Source organism: Gopherus flavomarginatus, chromosome 4, assembly GCF_025201925.1.
Source record: "Gopherus flavomarginatus isolate rGopFla2 chromosome 4, rGopFla2.mat.asm, whole genome shotgun sequence".
NCBI classification, from domain to species: Eukaryota; Metazoa; Chordata; order Testudines; family Testudinidae; genus Gopherus; species Gopherus flavomarginatus.
In genome coordinates this window covers 50,396,364-50,414,361 of record NC_066620.1, presented here as the reverse complement: position 1 = coordinate 50,414,361, position 17,998 = coordinate 50,396,364, and the positions used below count along the sequence as shown (strand labels likewise).

General features: G+C 38.7%; 1 protein-coding gene across 1 annotated transcript in view; it reads left to right on the top strand.

Moving 5' to 3' along the window:
• The window catches only part of USH2A (usherin), a 570,592-nt gene that overhangs the window by 110,711 nt on the left and 441,883 nt on the right, over nucleotides 1-17,998 (top strand). Inside the window, exons 16-19 of the mRNA XM_050950274.1 lie at nucleotides 1,523-2,017; nucleotides 4,331-4,603; nucleotides 7,495-7,652; nucleotides 10,185-10,329. Of these exons, the coding sequence (XP_050806231.1) occupies nucleotides 1,523-2,017; nucleotides 4,331-4,603; nucleotides 7,495-7,652; nucleotides 10,185-10,329 (1,071 nt within the window). The remainder of the gene's footprint in view (nucleotides 1-1,522; nucleotides 2,018-4,330; nucleotides 4,604-7,494; nucleotides 7,653-10,184; nucleotides 10,330-17,998) is intronic.

Here is a 17,998-nt window from a genome sequence, read left to right as displayed (position 1 = left end):
CAGTTTTTCCTACTAGTTGGCTAAGGTTCCACACTGCTTAATTTCTTTGGAAAGAAACATCTGATTAAATTTTCAAAACTGATTACTGAATTTGAGTGCCTCAGTTGTTTACTGTCTAATCCGAAACCTGTTAAAAATGCTTGAGCTATATAGTCCCTCATAATTTTTAATTCTGATATATTATGTTTAAGTACTTATCATACTTGGTTACATTGCAAACCTTACATGTAAACACTATGTAATACTACTGAACACAGTCAATCAAAAGTGAAAGTATGTTACGTATATATAAGGGATTAGATGAATGTGGTGAGAGAAACAGAAATGACCGCAAAGTTGAGGAATCATATGATAGATTTTAATTTGTGTCATTTCCTAGCAAAAAATGAAAACTTAGAATTTAAGTTGAATCCTTTCACAAGTAAAGTCAATATATTTTATTCATGTTCATAATATCTTACCATACAATCTGTTTAAGAACAGAGTGAAAGATAAAGACGCTATTTCATGATTCCACTGATATATTTAAGGAGCTGCTTTAAAAACCCTAAATATTCACTACTTGGATAATCAGACATTGATATACTCCTATTTAACAAAACCATTATTTTCTGTTTGGTTAAAAAAATTACGTTGCTGACATTTCCTGGCACTCACTCTAACTAATGATGTGAAAATCATCTTCATGGCATTTCAACAGTAAAAACAATTTGTTAATGCTGTCAGAAATTTGTATTCTAATAATATTCTTTAATCTAATAATATTAATTAATACTTTATTCTTGGAGTGTGTGTCGGGGTGGGGGGAGGAGAGAGTGGAGGAGTGGGGCATCTATAGTACACACAGGAAATGTCACTTAAGTGCAACTGAATGAATACAGATCTTATTACTAAATGAGAGTTTGAAATTACAGTTGTGGAAGCACTGAACTTTTCTAGGAAAATTAACAATAGTCTTCTAACTTGACCTGATGATTTGGCTGATAGGATTACAGAGTACCTCATTAGAGTGATTTTTTTTTTTCCAAAGCCCTCTGCTGGCTTTGCTGTTGGAAGCTGGGAACGCTCAGGCGATCACAATCTCCATCTTAAAGATAAAATAGAATGCTTACTATAAAATATGGAATAATACCAAAATCTATTTTAAGATTCTAAATCATAGTTCATTGGACTTAACCATGTAGAAATATAAAGGGGATGGGAAAGACTCTTTCTGGTGTTTTTTTCCTTCCAGACAAAATGAAAACAGGAAACTAGCATAATCAGGATGCAGATGAAACATACATGAATAAAAATCCTGTTCTTGGGCCTTGACCCTTTTCTTTCCCCTTTCTCCCACTCCTCTGATACCCTGGGGTTGGGAAGACTACTTGATAATGGAATATTTTACATTTTTAATACTTGATCTTTTCCTATGTGGATACTGTGGCCTTTCAAAACTTGCATAAAAAGCAACAAATTCAAGGCAGGTTTCTAGGTGTTTGACATGTGGAACATAATTTTCTTCTTATGTTTGTTCTAGGTACTCAGAGCTTCAGTGACACCACTTTGTTCCCTTATACCTTCTATTCCTATTACCTCAAGGTCAGCAATGTTCATGGTTCTACAAGGAGTGTAACTGTGATGTACAGAACAAAATCAGGGACACCTAGAGGAAACCTACATTTAAATATAATTTTTCCTGTTGGCCCAGACACCATTTCCTTTAACTGGACAACCCCATCAAATGACTCTGGGCCTATAGAAAAATATGTTTTGACGTGTACTTATTCAGTTGATCTTCAGCCTTGTGGCCAGTATGAAGGTTTAGAAACCTCTACAATTATTCAGAATCTGTTTCCATTTACAAAGTATATTTTTGTTGTTCAAGCATGTACCAGTGAAGGCTGTTTAAAGAGCTTGCCAGTGACAATAATTACTGCACAGGCCCCCCCAGAGGGGCAACATTTTCCCAGGATACAAAACATCAGCGCTACAGAGCTCACCCTAAAATGGTCTCCACCTACAAAACCAAATGGTAAGTCTTAATATGTTTAGTTTCTTAAACCTGAGATTCAGCAGAGGAAAAAAACAGTATTTTATCTAAATCTGTTCATGTTTTCTAGGTCAGTGGGACACAAGCATTGGACAAAGAAATCAGTTCAACTATCTCTTAATATTATCTATTGTCTGATACTATTGTGTAGTTTCTTAGAGTCAAGTCTTGATTCCATTGGAGTGCAAAATTCCAAGTGACTGCAGTGGGACCAGGATTTACCACTTAGTGACATCTGCCTTAACAAGAATGATGTTTACAGTTAGAAGTTTATTGTAAAATCCATTTTTTCTCACCAATTAATTCACACAGATGCAGTGACTATTGCTGTATCTACTAGATCAGTAAGTAAAAGGATTAACGAACTAAGAGAATTAACTGAGATAACCTTTTTTTAAACCATGAGGCATATATGGCAGCTCCTTCTGTCATTAAGCTAGCTTTGTTACAGATTTGATAATGTCCAAGTGTTATGGGTCTATCTTGGTTTTAGTTTTTGTATGTGGAAGCACCAGCTTTTGTAAGGAAGACACTGTGGTGCACTCCATTCTGCTGTTTACTATTTTATCTTTCAGTCTATCGGCCAAATTTTTGTGAGACTCTTGTAAATCACACTGGTAACGTTTGCATGGCAACCCTCACAGATACTTCAGGAAAGAGCATTTGTGTACACAAAAGTGGTGCAGAGGTCTCAGTTCCCACTTTCTATGAGGACCTTTTCTTCCTAATTTAGCAAGAGTCAGGAAATTAGCCTACACCAGAATGTTTCTGTATGCTTAGGGCTGCAATTATTATGACTACAGGCACTGCAGTGTTAGCTCATGTCAATACTAGCCTCTTGATCCTTACAGTGTATGCTTCATAGTTATATTTGGTGGTTGCCACTCCCTGATCTGTAAGCCTATGATAGTTGATGCAATCAATGTCAGCTCCTGGGTTCCATTCTCACTTCTCCCAGCAACTGCTGATGGAGGAAGCACTTCATTTTGTTTGTCAGAAAACTCAGTGTTAGAGCAAATGAGTGGTAAGACCCCCTGTCTGGTATAGTGTAAATAGGTCACTACTTTTTGGCCCACAGAGGCTGCTGTTAACTGTGCGTCTGGTAGAGCACAGCAGTGTTAAGGGCATGCCTAGCAGGAACAACTCTTCAATGCTAATATCATATGCTTAGTATTTGCTAAAATTCAAAGATATTGGGGAAGGTAATAATTCCTATGTATGCATTTTTTATTTAACTTAATACTAAATAATGTGACTTTTCTCTAAGAATGACACAGAAAATAACAAGGTCCCAGTGTAATTTAATTATCTGTAGCTTAAAATTACCATCACTTACATGTACTTGCAAGACTAGGCAGCTGTGAACAATGCTATTTCATTTCCTTTGATGCCTGGTCAGATCTTTCTGTCTGCCAAAAAGACCAAGGAACAAGTTGTTGTCCTGTCCCCCTCACCTCTACCACCACCAGTTATGGTTATTCAGTTCCTTGAAGTCCATAAATTTGGCTCCAGATACTTATCCACTGTGATGCTTATTAACTTCTGGCTGTGCTGATGTTCCAGGTCTCTCAGATGTCTCCCATTAAATATTTACATTTTTTTGCTCTCTTGGCCTCAGTTCAGGAAGGTGCTTAGGTACATGTCTAATTTGAAGCATGTGAGGTTAATGGGCCTACTCGTGTGCTCAGAATTAGGCATGCACTTAAGTAATGTGTTGTACCTAAGTCCAACTGCTGTTTCCTGACCATTGAGATCTTGCCGCTTAGTTATAGATTCCCTTTGATGGAAAATTGACAAAAAACAGTTTCCCATCACACCTTATTTTAAAGGCACTGCCCATTGCTGGCACTTAAAATAATGATCTGCCCATTGCACAAACACTTGTTTCTTTGAAAATACTATTATGCTGTACTACTATAGTATCCATGTAGAAACTCTCTAGAACAATCTTTTTATCTGTCGTTAGAGAAAAAGCATAACAAATCAAAATTATAACAGTCCAACCTGAGATTTTTTTCAAGTGCAAAAATTATGTGGGTTGTAAAACCAAATGTTTAATCAAATAACAACCACAACAAAAATTGTGATAGAATAACAACAAATTAGGGGGAAAAATATCCCTAGCTAAGTGAACTTTTATAGCAATTAAAATTACACCTCTCTGTGCATTATATTTTCTATGTGCTCTATTGCTAGATTAATAGTTTTTAAAATATTTTTGTATTGACTTTTTTAATTGGATGCTGAATAACAATTTGAAATAAATTACTATTGTTCACTCACTGTTATTTCTAGGTATAATCATAAGGTATGAAATCTATATGAGAGGAGCATTACGATCAGATGGAAGTCGTATTCCTCCTGAAAGTCGCATCTTCCAAAGCAGTGGATGGCTCAGTCCTCAGCCAATTATGGAGTCTGCTAATGAAAATGCATTAATGCCACCTCAGACCAGCACCACAATTACTGATCTTGAGCCATTCACAGAATATGAGTTTTGTGTTTTAGCCGTAAACATGGCTGGTAGCATATTTTCAGACTGGATATCAGGAAGAACTGGAGAAGGAGGTAAGTATTAGTTAATATCAAGTAATTTTTAAAAACCTAGAATGTATTTAAAAAAGAGAGCTTTTTTGTTAAGTAAATAGCTAGAGGGCCAAATTCTGCTCATCTTATTTATCCAAAACTCACTTAAATTTGCTTGAGTAAAATGACTGTGGAAGAAAAAATTGCAATCACACTGCAACAAACATCTAAGACCATATGATAACAAAATCTTATTACTCTTAAGTTTGGTTATCTGAATTTTATCTAGTTTTCCTCATTATTGTGTATATCTTCTTCAAGCAAATCCTCAGTAACCCACTTTTTTTCATGAAAACCTGGGAGAATAGGTAGGGTTGAGGTGAGCCTTGAAGGTCAACAAACTCAGACTCTGTAACACTTGCAATTTTGGGGGAAGAAATAAATGTGGATGCAATGACTACCTTTTAAGTCCTTATTCAGGAAAGATGCTTAAGCATGAGCTTAACTTTAAATACATGCTTAAATTACGATATATACTTGTTCATAAGCTATTTTTTTTAGTAAAAAAGGGAAGCACCAGAGAAGGGGATCGGCTTATGAATGGGTATAGACAGGGAGAGGTGGGGGACAGCTCCTCCCACCAACTGAAAGAGCAAAGAGAGGCAGCACAGCCAGCAGAAACAGAAGGGAAGAGATGGGGCCAGAGTCTCTCTCCTTCTAGCTGTGCTGTTCTCCCCCAGCCTCCCAAGCAGCTGCAGCTCTGGGGCTGGCAGGCTGCAGCTGTGCCGCTCAGCCCCGCCCCCCAGAGCAGGGTGTGGCAATGTTGCCTGGCCCGCCGAAGCACAATGCGGCCATGCTGTCCGGCCCAGCCTGCTGGAACATGCTGCAGCCACGCCACCCGATCTGGCCTACCAGAGCAGGCTGTGGCTGCACTGTCCAGCCTGCTAGAGCAGCTCCAGCCAAGCCAGAGACATCCTCCCCTGGCCCTCCCCAGATAAGGTGGGAAAGGATGGGATGGGGAGAGTGGGGGTCCCAGGCTAGTGGGGGTGTCATGTGGGGGATAGTCACAGGGGTAACTTTACTGACTCCCAGCTTCTCCTGCTCAAAAAAATTTACCCACAAGTTGGTGTCCCGGCCCGTCAGGGTAAGCAGCTGGTGCACCGGGACACTTTGTTTATTTAGGTTTACCTCCGTGCCTGCGGATGCTCATGGTAAACAAACCGTCTCGGCCCACCAGCAGCTTATCCTGATGGCCCAGGAGCTAAAGTTTGCTGACCCCTGAATTATAGGGTCAGCTTATGAACAGGTTATAAAATGTTTCCATTTTTACTTATCCATCTTGGGGGGGTCGGCTTATAAATGAACCAGCTTATAATCGAGTATATCCTGAATCAGAGCCTTAGTTTGCATTTACAGCTCGGTTTTACAGAAAGCTTCAGGTCCACATTTTCAAGAACTCAGCGCACACACAAGTGGGGCTAGATTTTAAAAGAGCTCTGCTCTCACACACTAAATAAAGGCCAGGCACCTAAGTAGGGACCAGATTTTCAAAAGTACTCTGCACACAACAGCTGGCTTTGTGACTCCAATGGCCAGATTTTCAAAAGAGTTCAGTACTCAACATACTGAGCTCTTCTGATAATAAGGCTACTTATTTTCTTGCCTAAATTGGAGCTGAGCTCTCATGACAATTCTGGTTTTTCCTACCTGATAGAGCTCAGATTTCAGCGATTAAATGTCTCATCAATATCAGTAAGGCTACGATTTAGTCACGGGTGTTTTTAGCAAAAGTCATAGACTGATCAGGGGCAATAAACAAAAATTCACAGTCCATGACCTGATGATGACTTTTACCTGTAATTAAATCTTGGGGTGGGATGCTAGGGGAGCAGAATGGGGTCACTGCTGGGAGGGTGCACCCAGGATCACCGACACCAGCTGCCGGGGACCACGGGTGCTCTGGCCAGCTGGGGATGGCTGCCCAGGGCTGCCAGAGCAGTGGGTGGTGTGGCTGTCCCTGGGGGCTATCTGAGCAGTTGACCCCGGTGCCAGCTGTTTGGGAGGCCCTGTGGTCAGCCACACTGGCCCCTGCAGAAGTCAAGGAGGTTGCAAAAAGTCATGGAAACTGTGATTTCCGCGACCTCCGTGGCAGACATGGAGCCCTACTTATTAGCGATGCCCACATTTGTTGGTGCCTCCAAAATCATGTCCTCAGTTGTTTGCTTCCACAAAATGGGAGGCAAGGATAAAACCCTTTTCAGAATTTGGCTTTCTGCTTGTCAGTTTTTAAATAGCATATATCACAAAAGTGTCAGATTTTCTCTTGGGAAGAGGTCCATTAGTATGGTGTTTGTAATAAGAGGCACTCTGAGTTGGGATTCTATCATTACAAAGTGAGAAGGTGGGGCTTTTACTACAGTGCAGACAGCCCTTTTAAAGGTTATGTTATCCAAGACAGGAGCATTCCTCTATAGCAAGTGAGAGATGTGTTAATTTCAAACCTGCCCAGCAAACAAAATTGCTTTTAAGGTGATTAAGCATTGAACAATCATTGCTTTTATCAGGTTTTTTCCAGATCAGATGAAAAATTTGCATCTGAGAGCTTTTTATCTATGTATTTCCTACCTATATCTGCCAAAAAAGATGTTTAGTAGCTAAGTGGTGGTTAGTACCTCTTTAAAAACGTGTGCATTATAAAATCAAGGTTTTATTTTGCATAGGTGATTTTTTTTGCCTTCTTATATAATATTTAAAACACTATAAAATTCCATTTTGACTTGAAAATTAATTTTTACAAGGGGCTTATTAAGGAATTGGATGTGAAAAGACATTTTATAGTCTATAACAGATGGCATTTTACAAATACAGTAAGAAAACTTGCATGACACATGTTGTTCATTTATTTTATGGTAAATTAGCACATTTGTTTTTAGCTCCTGTATTCATGCCATCTCCATCAGTATTCCCTCTTTCACCGTATTCTCTCAATGTATCTTGGGAAAAGCCACAAGATAATGTAGCAAGAGGAGAAGTGATGGGATACAGCATCAATGTAATTACCACACAAAACAGGTTGCCAGTATTTTCCCAGGTATTGTTGTTATCAATCTGTTTTCATTGTTTACTAATATATGGATGTTATACAGAAGAAGAAAAAATAGTATCAGCCTTGGTGTCTTGGCAAAATTTTTATTTGCCTATTTACTGTACATTCTGCTTACCTAATTTCCTCACCCAGCAGTTTATGGCATGCTTTTCATTTTCTGTAATGTTGTGTGCATTGCTTAAATAGGTGTTGAATTGTACCCCTGAAGAGAGCTGTATTTCAGTGAAGGGGAAAGAGATGCCTAGATATGAAGAGACAATTCAGGTGAATTGTGTCAATACCCTCAAGCTGTGCATATGTTGATTCTGTAAAAGCGGCATATATGTGTGCCCTGAGGGCACCCAGCAATAAGTGCAATCCATGCACAGTCCCTCTATCCCCTTGCCAGTGTTGACATCTCTCTGTTTTATTATTTTTAAAGCTTTGCCTTTTGGAGTCAGGTGATTATGCAAGAATTTCAGCTATGTTTTTGGTGACCCTTGTGGTTTCTAGGAAAAGTTTGAAAACATGATCCCCAAAGGTTCAAAAGGCAAATAAAAAGAATGCAAGAATAGTGGCTAAAAATCGTGACATTTTAAAAAATAAATCTCATGATTGTGGGGTGCTGACATGCGATTTTGGAATTATTGGGGCTGGCAATACTGCCTTACACAGATGACTACTGATAGCTCCTTCTGTTACTCCTGCTCCTGAACTGTGCTAAAAGCAAGAATAATCTGTGTGGGAGGAGCATGTAAATTGGCCATTGTTGGAATATGCCACAGGATCTGACTTTTTCTCCTTTTCCCAGGGGTGCTCCACCCTTGTTCTGCCCTGAGGCCTGACCCCTACTCTGCCCCCTCCCCCAAAGCCCCACTCTGGCCACGTCCTGCCTCTTTCAAATTCCACTCTGTGTCCTCCCCTGAGCGTTCCCCATCCTTACTCTGCCTTTTTCCACCCCTCTGCTCCCTCGCACCCACCCCACTTCCAGCACTTCCTGCCCACTGCTGAACAGCAGATTGGCAGCAGGCAAGAGGCTAGGGTGACCAGATAGCAAGTGTGAAAAATCAGGACGGAGGTGGGAAGCAATAGGAATTAAAAAAAAAAAAAAAAAGCCCCAAATACTGGGACTGTTCCTATAAAATTGTGACATCTGGTCACCCTACGGGAGGCGCTGGGCAGAAAGAGCTGATCAGAGGGTGGCTGGTGAGGGCTGAGCAGCCATGGAACACCCAGTGTCAGCACCTATGGAATATTCCAATGACTTCTAGGCCCCATCCCAGAACATACCACTACAATTCCACTTGCAGAAATCCTACAGCGAATGGAAACTTTTTGCTTGGAGCCACAAATGAGAATGAAAAATAGTTGTAATTTACTTTCCCTTGTCCTATGGCTTCTCTAGTGTGTGTGTAAATGTAGGTTAGAATTCAATCCATAATTTATGGAGCACTTTGGGTACCCTGCCGGATGAAAAGTGCTATATAAATGTATTATTTGCAGTGCTGCAATTTTTTGCAATTTTATCGCAACTGTCCCAAAATTCTTTTTTCATGAAGTCCCAGTTCCTGGAGTCATTTTATTTTGTGAGAATCTCAGCTTTTATTTTTAAAATAGTATCTTTCTAGTCTTCTGGTTGAAAATGTGAACCCTGAAAAACAGAAGGCAAGTAAAGAGAATCCCAGATCTTAAAATCACAAGTTTTTGGAGGCCTTACTCATAACTTTTAAATGTTTAGAGTTGACAATACTGGATTTTTAATTTTAATTATTTTGGCAATGATATTGAACTAAAAATCTAAAGAGTGAGTGAAGAAGTGTTGCATATTAGCTAGGGAGCAAGGGAATGGCAGCCAGAACTCCTGCGTTCTATTTCTGACACTGATGTAAGTATATTATTTATGGTACTGTCTCTCTGCCTCCATTTGCTTATCTGTAAAATGGAGACAGTAATACTTATCCACCTCATGGGGTTGTTGAAACTGTAACTTACTTACGTGTAAAGTGCTTTAGACCTTCTAGGTTCCAATTCTGTGAGACTTTAGATTTCTAGAGAAACGAGAATCTGAAACAGTTTATCTGAACAACAAACTCTTTGCCTGTGTAAATATTGACTGGTCCCATCAGAATGTGTGTGCCACTCATGTCATTTATTCCACAATGATCAGATTGATAGGCTTAGATTTCATCACTTAATGGTGACATCTTCGTCATCCATAATCTACAGTGTTTGTAGTGATACCAGCACCACCACACAGCTTTATGAGGCAATAACTATGTCTCCTCATTTATTCACCCAGGAACTGGATTATTACCTCATAAAACAGTGTGATGGAAGTATTATCATTTAAATCCTACCTTGTTGATATTCACCAAAATAATCCTTTTCTACTAATGGATCGTGGCAAACCTTTCCATGTTTAAATGCATGAATCTACAGATTCAGAGTCTAATTTCTTATTAGCAATAATATCCTCTATTAACAGGAATGAAAACATTATTTAACTAAGTACCATCTTCCAATTTGTTTGCCTTGCAGGTCGTGTATATAGCTGAAGCTCATGAGCTGTCCTATATAGTGACAGGATTAAAACCCTACACAATGTACAACTTCACTATTACTCTCTGCAATCGAATTGAATGTGTAACCAGTGAGCCAAGCATGGGACAAACCTCAGCAGCTGGTAAGGAAATAATCTGATCCATGTACAAAGTTGATGCAGCTTTCTAATGAGTACCATTACAGATGATCATAGTTTGATGCACAGTGACAGGGATAGGTGTTGTATTAATATAAAGTGACTTGCTTAATTATAATTTGTTTACCTTGACAGTTTAGAAACAAAACACAATGTTTTCCTTGCAGGTTTACAGTATACTCTAATGCGATGGGATTTATGTGCTTCTCTCTCAATTACAAGTCAGTTATTTAGTTATCCTGTTCCTGTTTGTTTATATCATGCCCATCCATAGCTCTTACACTGATTAGAGCTGATAATAAATCAGTTGCTTCTTATAAGTCTTCATGTGCCAGATTTTCAAATGAAGGCATGCAGAAGTGTGTGTGCACTTTTGCAAATGCTTGGCTTTACACACGAGTAGGAGTTGCATTCTTTTCTTATGAACTGGACTTTCAGACTTTGACTGGCTTGTGTGTGGTGAGTATTTGTGTACCTATGCCAGAGACACACTGATGTACATGCATATTTTGCGTGTGCCCATTTGAAAATATTCAGGTTATGAAGGTTCTTTGTTACAGAGCTGCAATACTGTAAACATCAGTTCCAAATCTGTGGAGCACTTGCTGGTGGTATGCAGAGAGTTGGCTGGTCACATTGCTCTCTCCTTATTTCCAGCTGCGGCACTACATTTAAAAAAACCCAAACATTAAATGATTTCACAATATTACCATTTCCAGTTCTGCAACTGTTGTATAGGATATGAATGGGAAGGAGGTGGTCCTTGCAATCGTGAACAGTAGGGGAGGTGATCCACGAAATGAGCTATCTATTGTGATGTGGTCCATAATGTGAAAAAAATTGAGAACCCCTGCTATATAGAATATTTTAAAAAACTTTTTAATGTTCCATTCATCCCTTCCATGGTTGCCAGTCTACCTGTTTTCAGTTATGGGGAAAATGATTTGTTCACTCACAATGGATACCACTCCCTCACTGTTCAGGCCTTCTGTTTGAATAGACAGAGATGGCTCTGAGGTGGTGTCTCTTCTGTTTCTGGACTCCAGGAGATTTCTTTGATCTTTGTGTTGCAGCCCCTTTAAAATTTTAACTTGGCTCTGTCTTGAGAACCCATTCCATATAAGCATGACTTTACTTCTCCACCATCATTCCCAACCGTCCAGTTGTCATCTCTGGAATGGAGTATCAAATTAGTGCCAGCCTAGACAGCTCTGCCCCATAGGAACCTCACTGTTCCATGGGATTCCAAAGGCTAATAGCCCCAGAAACCAATATGACCTACATAGGACCCTTTGTTGTTGTTACAAATTATCCAATCTTGCATGTATATATTTATTCAAAGATTGAGAATGAATAGCTCGGTTAAGCTTGACAGCTTGTTTATGACTGTCTCCTCCTCAGTTGTGTTAACGCTTAGAGACCTATCACATTAAAGAAGACAGGAGAATACAAAACAGAATAACAGACAGGTCTGGATTTATTAGACTTTTCACATTATAGCATTTTTCTGTTCACCATTTGCAGATCTTGAGAGTGACCACTTTGAGAATTGAAGGGTTCAGTCTCGTATTGCATTTGCTCAGTTGAAACAGTACTATTGATGTTGATTTCCCCAGATTTTATGCTCATAAATTTTAAAATATAAAGAACAAAACACTTGGATTTTGCATACCATTTCTTCTTTCACCATTCAGATTTTTCATTACTGTAGCAAATTGTTTGCAGTCGTATGGTTAAGTGTCTAATACTATTTCCATAACAGGTTTATATTTGCAACAGTTCCATCCTGGGAGAAAATATTTCTAAAAAAGAAGTATTTAAAATATATTTATTTTTAAAATAAAACTGCCTGGTTTTGTAATCTTCAAGTTAATATAAGAAGGTAGAATAATATTAGACAGACTTGGAGATGCCATTCCTATCGACAGCAGGGATAGTGGATCAGATCCTGGTCAATGCAAAGTCCTTGTTGCACCAATGAGTGGTTCAAAGGTGAATTAAAATTGCCTTGAAAGGGGAGGTAAGGATTCCCTGAGTGTGAAGGAATCTCCATTTGGCAAAGAATCACTAACACTGGCTCTCTGCCACTCCCTGTTGGCCCCCTGGCAGAAGGAGCTTGCTGGAGGAGGTGTGGCTGAAGTGTGCTTCAGTGTAATGGTCCCTTACGGTGTTACAATCCAGTGCAATTTAGAGTAGCCTTGAGTTTTGTTTCAGCTTGTGGTAGAGCTGAAGGCTGCATCTATTGACCTTTGACTTTTGAGAACAGAATTTGGCCCATTATCTCTTATTGATACCAGAGTGGAAGGACCCCTTCTTCCCCCACAGTCTCTTTCTAAGCACAGTTTTATTTTCCAAACATAGGCAAAACACACAAAGAGTTCCTCAGCCCACCACGGGCTACAGTTCTCAGGGAACTTTCCCTTTTGCCTCATTATCCCTCCTTTTTCAGGACCCACAACAACATTCTTCTGTGCTATTTAAATTGAGCACTGCCTCTCAGGGCTTTCTCCTTGGAGGCCCTCTTTCCCCTGTAGGCTCCCAAGGGACTGAAGGTAGTGAGACTTTGGCAGTCTCACTCAGGGAATTTCAGAGAAAGAGAGAGAGCTCAGAACCCAGAGTAATGAGAGTAGCGAGAGCTCAGAAGAAGGAACAGAGCTGGGCTGAACCTTCAGGGAGAGGATGCTCCTGAAGTGGGGAGTAGTGGAGTCAGATCAGGTTCGTGAAAGCAGAAAGCAGTTGAGTTACTTCCCTGGGACAGAAACCATGGCCAGAGAGGGCTGAGGGAGATACCTTCTGGCTGTCTAAGCTGGAGAGCCAGAGAGATCTGAAGATTGGGAAATGATGGGGGGGATGAGTCTCTGTGTAAGGGCTAGAACTAGACCTGGTAAGCAAACAGGATGGAGCTGTTCCCCAGCTCTAGGTTCTGAGGTGGGAGGTGTGAGGGTAAGAGGTGCTGGAGCTGTACATGGTATATTGATGTATTTTTGGGACTTAAAAGAATGAATGTACTGTTTGGTCTGTGCTGGAGAAATCTGAATTGTGGTTGAGAGTCTTTTGTGGTAATTAACCCTGCAAAAGGCTATTTATATGTGGAAAGCTTGTGTGGAGTTATTGGAGGCTATGAAAGAAAAGAGAAACTGAGGCAAAAGCACTGGTCCTGTTGTGCTCTGCTGCAGCGCTAGGAAGAAGGAGATGCCTTTTCATATATGGTGAAGAATGCAAGCATGTGATCAGCCCATGGGAGAAAGGAACTATGAATGCTTGGAAGAGGGCACTCGAGGCATGGGGCTGCTTGCACAGCCACTTTGAAGCCATGAGGGGCACCCAGGACGTGTACCCTTTGACATAGATCTTATGCTATTTTTTTTATTTTCAAAGTTCTTCTTCTGTTTTGTGTTTAATTGAGACCATTACATTATGGATCATATTCCCAGCAGAGGTAATTGGCATTGCTTCATAGAATGGAGGTATACAAATTACACCAGAGGAGGATCTGGTCACAAGAAAGAGGTTCAGAAAATGTAATTGCACAGAATACTAGCAATATTTGCTGAATATTAAAATGAGGTCAGAGATGTCTGTCATTAAGGATTTCTACTTCATTTCAGAGGTGCTGGAACAATTTGTATACTGGGGTTGCTGAGACCCATGAATCAAACTGTAAATCCTGTATATGATGGAAACCACTTAAAGCCAGTGGGTGTTGTGACACCCCTAGAACCTCTAGTTCCAGCACCTATGGTTCATTTTTGAAAGCAGTTTATGGTCAAATCAGTGTCACTGTAAAATTAATGCAGATTTCTCAAAGGCAAAACTTTTAGGGGCTCAAAAGTTTTTTGTAAAGCACAAAGACATCTAGTTGTCTCTTCTTCCCCTGCCCCTCCCATTCCTGGTTTGTGACATTTCAGCAGAATAGAATTAGCTGTGTGAGAACAGTAATTGCTTATCCTACAGATCTCAATATCAAATAGTCAGTGTGACTTAAACAATCTATACAGCTGTGTTTCATTAACTGCTGTGTGACTGAACTCACTTTTTGTAATTAAGTTTGTCTTTCATTTGTCCTTTTGTAAGATTTTTTTTCAAACTTAAATTTAACATCATTTGTTTTTAAAAAAGACACCAAAATACATCCTTGTGATTGCTGCCATTCACCCCAGCACATTGTATTACTGCTCCTTTGCTTTTGATGGCAATTACAGGGTTCAGAAGCTAATTTGTAGAAGATATTCTTCCAGCAGCAGCTGCATCTGGCTTCTTGGCAGACTCTTCAAGCAGTTATATTGCTAGTTTTGGAGTTACCTCTGGGTTTACTGGGGTAATGATGAGGATGGGCTGTCTTGTGCTCCTGGATGTCATTTTATTTTTTGATTACCCTTTTAATCTAAGTAATTTTGTCCATTTTTATCCATTTATGAAAAAAGTCCAGTACAAACTCTTTTGGAGAGCTACATTCCATTTGCACTAGCAATGCATCACTTGCTTATGCCTGTCATAAATTGGTTTTCTGCACAATTCTAAGCAACAGTCTTAAAACAACCCATATCCTGTTATGCTGGTAATTAATCGTGCATTAACTTCTCTCTCTCTCTATTAAAAGTAAAATATGAAGGCTCTTTGCTGCTGGTCTGAAAACACACATTGTTTTGCATGCATGTACATAAGTCTTTTCATTGAGGATAGGACCCAAAGTGATTAAACAAGCTCTCTTAATATGTTAATTTATAATTTTAATTACAACAATCTTGTGTATATATAGTCATTAGTGAATACTAATATAAATATTGTTCTACCTTTTTATTCATAATGCATAAACCAATCATCCAGTTACTTCTTGGCAGTTGCCTGCTTTTGTTTCATAATACAATCTTTGTTCTCAGTTATGAATGCATTTTGTTCATTCCTGTCTTGAATAATCCCTCATTAAGCTAGTCACTTTCTGCTCCATGCTAAAAAGGAAAAATTATCATGCAAATGTGGCATGCCATATTAAAAAGCACATTACCAAACACTTTTGTTGCTGTCCTTCAATTAGTTTCCCTTCTTTGAATTTAATTTCATTTGTTGTTAAACTACTGACTTGATGTATGGACTCATGAATTTGAGGCTGCTGCCAAGAATGTAGAAGGAAAAAAAATCAAAGCCTCTTCAGAAGGTTGCAGAGGCAAAACTGAAATGAATTTGCTTCACCTTTGACAAGAACACTTGAGCAGCATTTGAGTCGTCTGATGATTCAGCTTGGCTAATTAGCTGATTGTTTATTTCAAGAATAAAGGCACTGTTTTATAATTAGAGAAGTGTAAAGTAATCTAAGAAATTTGGTAATGACAGATGACTTAAGTAACTTCTGAGATAAACAGTATCTGCTCAAACTTGTCTCGCTGTGTGTTCTCAACCTGTAGTTAAACTGCTCTTTGAGTCTTGGTAAAACAGTAGGAAGCCAAATGTTTGTTTGTTTGTTTGTTTGCCCAACATTACACTTCAAAAAGTAGCTCACATTATTCTTTTGCCAGTGTGTCAAATTTGCATGGTTTTTAAGGTATGTGTAAGTTGTATTTCTCTTGATTAAAAGCTTTTGGTTCAAAGCAATACTTTTTAATTGCCTAATGATATAAGTCAGTTCTTAGGAAAGAACCGTGCATTTAGGAGTTCATTTGCAATATAACTGAAAAATTCATTGCATGGCAGTAAAACAATTTACTGTTAATTACAAGGAGAAAAATTTGCTGTACCATGCTCACAGATTGCCATGAATCATGCAGCACTCCTAGAGATTTATAACAGATGTGTAAGTGGGATGAATTAGCAGGGTTTAATAACAGAGACACAAATCATGCAGACTTCAAGGAGCTTTAATTGATATACTAGAATGTGACGGGCATGAATCACTCAGCCATTCAACAGCACTGTAACATATGGTCAGCTCAATATGCTGCATCTTAAATCGGTTGGTAAGTCGTTGGTTGTCCCATATGGTGGAAGCAATATATTTTTCATGATTTTTTTTTAAATACTGTATTTTACATTTATTTTAAAGATATGATTATAATACATATTATTAAATGGTCTCTTGATACCCTTTATGGATGTTTTCTTATGTGTTTTTTCATTTAAATTTCTTTAAAAAAAACACCCTAAAAAGAGTCTTCTGAAAAAGTCTAAAATGATTGTCAGAAGCCATAAGTACTATTGCTTCACTCATTTACTATTGTCCCATTTGATACTGCTTGAAGTGCATATGGAAGCGGAGCTTGTACCAGGAATGCTACAGCAATTGCAGGGTCCTGTGAACCAAATAACCCACAGCAATAATGAAACTGATAGCTGTCTGGCTTTGCATATAGTTTTACTCATAGGCAAAATTTGGAGACAAATAGGACTCAGGCCACCGTGACCGCCCCCCCCCCCCAAAAATAAAAAATTTGCGCCTCCAAAATGGTTGTGACGTTCACAACAGCTCTGATTTGTATGTGCTACAGTATGAACTCTAATGGAGAGCAGTCAAAAGTTTAAGTATTTATGTCTTCCTTGTTAATATTGTCTTTTAAAATAGTACAAACAAGAGCAACACCTTGCTCCTGTAATCATCTTGAAAACCTTTAAGATCTAATTGCAGACTAATACTGTTGGGTCCAAAACACCCACCTGTAATACACTGAGAATTATTTATTCAAACATGTACAAGTATGTAGAGTGGTAAAGGTTTTGTAGCCAGACTGTAAACCCATTTTTATTGGGACAGAAATCTGGCAGTCTGTGGAAAAGCTTTAGCAGTTGTATTAGTAAACCTGACAGACTTGAGAAAGGAATATTGCATCTTTAGAACTGTGGCTGCCAGAATTTAATGTCAACAATTAAAATTTATTTTGATCCTTACCTAGTGTTTATTACTGTTTGTATACACAATAGACCTTACTAATACAGAGATGCACTATTAGATGGAATTACCATCTGTTCAGAGTGAAATGTTGGCATCTGTCTTAGATTCTAAAACTAAAATGATATTATTTCAAACAAAAACAAAATTAACTGCTCTTTACTTAGCAACTTCGTTTTTGCATGTGCCCTCACATACATAGGAAAGGCTTATTTGTAATGACCTATGTAATCACGTCTATATTTGGATATATGACTTTAAAATAAGCTGTATGGGCCATCTGTCTTTACTGGTCTTTTTGGTGCCCTCTGGTATTCAGTGGCATGCAGCAATCATTGGCTTTTAAATACTGTTTTAGCTTTACAATATATTAAATATGTATTATAGTGCAAGACATTAAAACTACATAATTAAAATATCCAAAATGTGACTTTGAATTTACTGAAATACAGTATGCTCATTATTTTGACAGATGTGTCTTAACAGAATGTGACTGAAAAAAATTTAAATAAGTAAAATTATAGTCAATTCATCTTAACATAGTAGCTACAGGTACCACAGTGACACCTTTAGGAAAATATATACTATATCTTTTAGTCCCGAATATTTTTAATTTCAGCATACAGTACCACAAAGGCCAATGTTACAGATTTATTTTCAGCTTTTTGGGGGGGTCTATACTTAAGAATAGGCTCTCACTGTGTGCAAGAAGGTGAATTCTCAAGTACCAAGGACATTGTAGTTTTAAATACTGATGTTATAGCAAAGACTTTCTGA